Source organism: Sinocyclocheilus grahami, unplaced genomic scaffold (genome assembly GCF_001515645.1).
Source record: "Sinocyclocheilus grahami isolate Dianchi unplaced genomic scaffold, SAMN03320097.WGS_v1.1 scaffold972.1, whole genome shotgun sequence".
Classification (NCBI taxonomy): domain Eukaryota; kingdom Metazoa; phylum Chordata; class Actinopteri; order Cypriniformes; family Cyprinidae; genus Sinocyclocheilus; species Sinocyclocheilus grahami.
Window position 1 is genome coordinate 428,600 of NW_015506151.1, and position 5,571 is coordinate 434,170.

The 5,571-nt window shown below is 39.2% G+C and overlaps 1 protein-coding gene across 1 annotated transcript; it reads left to right on the forward strand.

Annotated features, from left to right (window-relative positions):
* The first annotated feature begins 930 nt into the window (after positions 1 to 930).
* LOC107564949 (protein FAM184A-like) lies at positions 931 to 5,279 on the forward strand. The gene is made up of 2 exons (XM_016250126.1): positions 931 to 1,438; positions 4,968 to 5,279. The coding sequence occupies exons 1-2, from the start codon at positions 1,308 to 1,310 to the stop codon at positions 5,080 to 5,082; spliced, it is 246 nt and encodes an 81-aa protein (XP_016105612.1). The 5' UTR covers positions 931 to 1,307; the 3' UTR covers positions 5,083 to 5,279.
* The last annotated feature ends 292 nt before the right edge of the window (positions 5,280 to 5,571 follow it).

Sequence of the window (5,571 nt, forward strand, 5' to 3'; positions counted from 1 at the left end):
CTAGACTAAAACTAAAATTAAAACAGGCCACCAAAAACAACACTATGATGCACCCTACATTAGCATTAGCATCTTTACAGTTCCAATAGAATCTAACATTAGAATGTGGCTAACGATGCAACACCCATTTACAATAATTTATAGGATTGTACAGTTTTAAATTTTTTTATGTTCTCTCAGGCTCACTTAAACTGCATTTATTTGATCAACAATACAGTGAAAACAGTAATATTTGCAAAATGTTTACAGTTTCCTTTTGAATATATTTTAAAATGTAATTTTTTCCTGTGGTGCTCCGGTAACATTTCTTATTATTATCAATGTTGAAAATAGTTGTGCTCTGTACTGTTTTTGTGGAAAATGTGTTTTTTTTTTTTTCAGGATTCTTTGATGAACAAAAAATTCAAATGCACAGCATTTATTTGAAATAGAAAAGTCTTTACTGCCACTTTTGATCAATTTAATGCATCATTTGCTAAATAAAAGTACCGTAGTAATTTCTTAATACATTTGTATATATAATTTTTTTTCTCACCTATAATATACATTTCTCTCACCTTTATTATTTTTTTTACATTCGGCACATACGTAAGCCGTTTTCTTGTTTTCTGAGGATCAAACCCATGATCTTGGTGTTTCTACTGTCACCAGATAAGCTGGTTTTAATGAAGTGCATTCTGGGATTTCCTTCATTATGAAGAGAATGTGAGTCTGTGAGTCTTCGAGCAGCGTCCCCTTCCAACAAAGCACAAAATGCTGATCCAAATACATTGTCTCAATTTTGAATAGTATGTCTGTTGTTCCCTTTCAGTCAGTCACGTTCTACGTTACGTCAGTCGTGACTGACGAATTGGGATCTCGCCCGAGAGCCCAATTTTTTTTTACATTCGGCACATACGTAAGCCGTTTTCTTGTTTTCTGAGGATCAAACCCATGATCTTGGTGTTTCTACTGTCACCAGATAAGCTGGTTTTAATGAAGTGCATTCTGGGATTTCCTTCATTATAATGGATACATGCTGATGAAACTTTTTATATTTAATTTAATAGCAAAATTAGGACTGTGCCTATGACGGTCAGCTCAGGAGGTTTTGTAATAGAGCTATAATCTATCATTTCTGTCCCCTGTCCGCATTCAAAATGATGTTCATTACCTTGTCATCGTTTAGCTTCAAGCTACAGTTCGCCATCACCTCCGACTTCCCACACTCCCTTTCTGTGTGTGTCCTTTTAATGTAGCATAAGAGTAGAAAACCTGCGAACAGTTTCGCCAGCTCTCCGAACCTAAGTGTTGTTGTGGCGGAAGGGATGGCGGGCGGCTCGGTTCCGCCTGCTTGCCTAGAGTCTGTCCCCAACTCCCCCATTCACCACCATGAGCTCAGGTCTAACAATCTTCCACCCCCTCCAACCCCTCCACCTCAGGCCGACTCCACCTGGAGGTGAGATTGTCTGAGACGTCCTTGTCCTCACAAGAGACATGCTTAAAACCACAGAACTGTCTTGCCATTGGTCGGATCACACGGTCTCATTCCTAACAGTAGAAAAACCGTCAGTCTGTCTGTTTATTGGACGTTTTGATACGAGAACACGGCTATGTGTGTCCCAGTGAATTGTGGGTATGCTTGTCACACTCCTTAATGCATCTTGCCGGCAAATGGCACACATTAAAAGTTTTTGTACTTCATGCTACTTTGATGTGCATGATAAATTGTATGTACCAATGTCCTTATTGTGTCGAGTTCGACAAGAATAATCACAAATCGGACTGAAAGTTCACATAAACTGTGTGTGAGCATGCAGTTGATGTCATCACATATCAGTCACGAGTATGGCTCCGCCCATTAGCCGTACTCCGCCCTTCACATTTCATGCATTTGTTGTTTTGTGGTTTTAAAATGAGCTATTCAAATGATGAGCAGCTATTCTTGGTATTTCTTGTCTAGTGAAAATCAAGCACAGGAACTTTGGGCTGAGAGATAATATTAGACCGTTTCTGGTAGAGGGGCATATTTTATTTATCATTTAAAAGGAAATAGCTCAGCAGGGTGCCTGTGATTCATTTGATGCTTGAACAAGGAGGGCAGCTTCCTATTGGTCAGGAGACACTGCACTGTGTGCTGCGGTAGTAACAGACATCAAATTTTAGGATCATTCCTACTGTCACCAAAAAAGCAAAGGTTACTTGACTATAGTATTGACTACTATAGGGACATAATGTAAATACATGTGTACAGTGGCCACAAAAAATATTTAGACACTCTTATGGATTGGATGTATTGCCCTATTGAAAATATGAAATATGAATTAATATTTAAATAAAAAAATTCACATATAAATAAAATATTTAAATATCTACCTATTTTTCCTCATTATTAATTGTACTTTTCTAAAATAGTGTGTGCAATTACTTTTAACCAAAAGTTTAGCTCATTTTAATAAATATATTTACTAATATTTGCACATTCATTCATATTCATACTTGGTAAAAACTTGAAGATATGTAAGGAATATTTTCCGTTAAGTTTAAATGAGTTTAAAAACGGGTCTCGAAATGATTAGGATCACATCAGAAATGGGAAAATGATTTATTTGATATGTTTTATTTACTGAAAAAATAGTGTAGGAGTACGTTGAAGCAATTTTCACTCATAAAATGGCTTGAAAATTTCACAAATAATTACAAAGGCACGGCAAGTAACACCATTGAAGTAAACATGAAATGTGAAAAAATTAATATATTTCCAATTAAAATATCTAACCATCCTTAAATCAACATAAATTTACTTAAGATACAAAATAAGCACGTCTTTGTTTTCAGAGAAACTGAACAAAATTGAGTAAGTTCATGCTTAAAACAAGATCAAACATCTGTCAGTGGGGTGTGAAACTTGTTTTCCCTTTGAATTAATTGGATTTTTTGAGCCCTTTGGCAGATATTTGTTCTTGTTTTAATCATAAACTCAGTTGATTTTAATCAGTTTCTCATAAAACAAGACTTCTTATCTTATGTCATTTTGCTTCTCAAGTAAATGGATCTTGATTAAAGAAACTTCAGACATTTGCACTTGAAAACAAGACAAAATCCTGAGGAAGAGCATCACTTTTTTTGCAGTGAGTTCAGAAGGTACAGTAAAAGTTATTTCCATATTCTGGTGGTCGGGAGCAGAGCTATTCAAGCCTTAAGCTTTTTTTTTTCCTTTTCTTTTTTGTAAAATTAATTAAAAAGTGATGGAGATCTGTTGAAAGTTGTATTTTCCAAATTGAAAGCATTGCTAATACAAGACATTTGCATTTAGAGACTATATTAGCTTACTGTGTTCCATTCAGTTTATTCCTTTCTTTACTTAGTCTTAAAAAAAGTCTTAAATTTACCTTCATAAAACATGCGGAAACCCTGAACTTCGAAAATTAAATTTTACAATGTATGTGAACTTTGTCAATGGCCTTATGAAAAGGCCCTTTATTTGTGAGTCTTCGAGCAGCGTCCCCTTCCAACAAAGCACAAAATGCTGATCCAAATACATTGTCTCAATTTTGAATAGTATGTCTGTTGTTCCCTTTCAGTCAGTCACGTTCTACGTTACGTCAGTCGTGACTGACGAATTGGGATCTCGCCCGAGAGCCCAATCACCTTCGAGTGTTAACTAAACAAGCCAATGACAGTTGGCATGCGTGTTTCGCACATCAGCTTTTCGCTTCGGAGCCGAGCCTTCTATGGCGTGCTGCAGCTGCCATTCTGCGGTCTCGCCGCAACCTCCCCTGGGCGCTTCAGCACTCTCTCTAAAAGAGTGCTTCCTTTTTTCCTAAAAGAGCAAATATCTAAAAGAGATCCACGGGCAACAGGCGTCTTTTTAAAGATGGCTTCCCGCTCGTGCGTTTCTGGATGTGGTCGTTTCCTGGCTTCATCTGATGGTCATGATCGCTGTGTCTCGTGCCTGGGCTTACAGCACGCTGAAACAGCACGCATGGATGAGTCATGTTCTGAGTGCGGGAACATGACCATCGCGACGTTGCGGTCTAGATACCTCCTCATTAACCGGGGGGGTATCCCACTTGCCATGCCCCGCTCTAGCTCCTCCGGTTCTCGGAGGGCTACTTCGGTTCATGGTCAGGGAGACCTGAGGGTCACGGTGAGAGTTTCCCTGTCGAGCACGTCTCCGCGGGCCTCTCATTCCTAGAGCATGTCGCACCACCTGGTGTTCCCGGACGAGTGTGCTGGGTCCTCGGACAGGGCGGGGTCCAGCATCTTGTGCGGAGCACAGGCGGATGACAGGATGTCGACCGCTGCATCGGAGGGCGAGCTAGGCTCTGGAGATGAGGATTCGGCTGCGCTACCTCTGTCAGGAAGAATGGCGTTGCCCGAGTCAGATCCAGAGCTGACCGCTATGCTTTCCTGGGCCGCCGAGAGTGTCGGGCTGCACTGGAGGCCTCCTCCTTCTCCCGAACGCTCGAGGCTGGATGATTGGTTCCGGGGGGCGCAGGACGGGCGTCGGCAGCCGCCTCCGGTTCCTTTCTTCCCGGAAGTGCATGAGGAGGTTACTGGAAGTCTTGGAAGGCACCTTTTTCTGCCCGAAACAGACTTGGTGCCTCCTCCGTCCTCACCACCCTCAACGGGGGAGCAGCCCAAGGGTATGTGGACATCCCCCCAGTCGAGCGCGTTATTGCTATGCAGCTCTGCCTGCAAAAGACGTTTTATCATTTAAACCCTGATTTTTGTGAAATATTTTGCTTGAAACATGTTTGTGCTATCTTTCTTTAACATAAGTGCCACTTTTAATCTTTCGTAATGACATTCAAAGGGTTGCTTAAGTGTTCACATACTTTTTGCAGCCACTGTTCACAAGTAGAGCTTTTTTTAGATAGTAGCAACTCAATGTGGAAGTGTTTGATTAGGATGTGCAAATTCACTTTCCTTTCATGTTGCTGCAGTGTAACTGGTTGTGTTTGACTTCTCTGTGTTTTGTGCAGCCGTCGTAAGACTGAGGATTCAACTGTAGCACCAAAAGAACAGCAACCACAAGATATATTTTCACAGTATTTCTCCTTTAAAATTTTTCAAGACACTCAACTGAAGAGCATGTGAAACTGCAGTTTTCAATAACCCATTCATCTGTTCTTGATATCTCACTGTGAGTTTGTTATTTTCCCTTTTGATATGGACATTTACTTGATTTAAAATGAGATGCACATTCATTTCATATAATATTCATAAATATGTCTTTTCTGGATGGACTAAAACTGTTGGAATACCAATGTCTTGCCAGTTTTGAAATAAATTGCACAGATACTTACATATATATTTGTATTATATTGTCTTCTTACAAACTATAAACCATCAATTGCGAAAAAAATAAATAAATAAAACATTTATATCTTAAATCTATACTTGACCTTGGTGAAAGGACTACATGTCTTCTAAAAGAATTGTTTACCCAAAAATGAAAATTAATTTAAAGTCATTATTTACTCACCCTGATGTCAGTCCAAACTGGTATCTGTTATTTTGCCCATAAAAAAAAAAATATATATATATATATATATATATATATTCACATCCTTTTTTCCTACCACC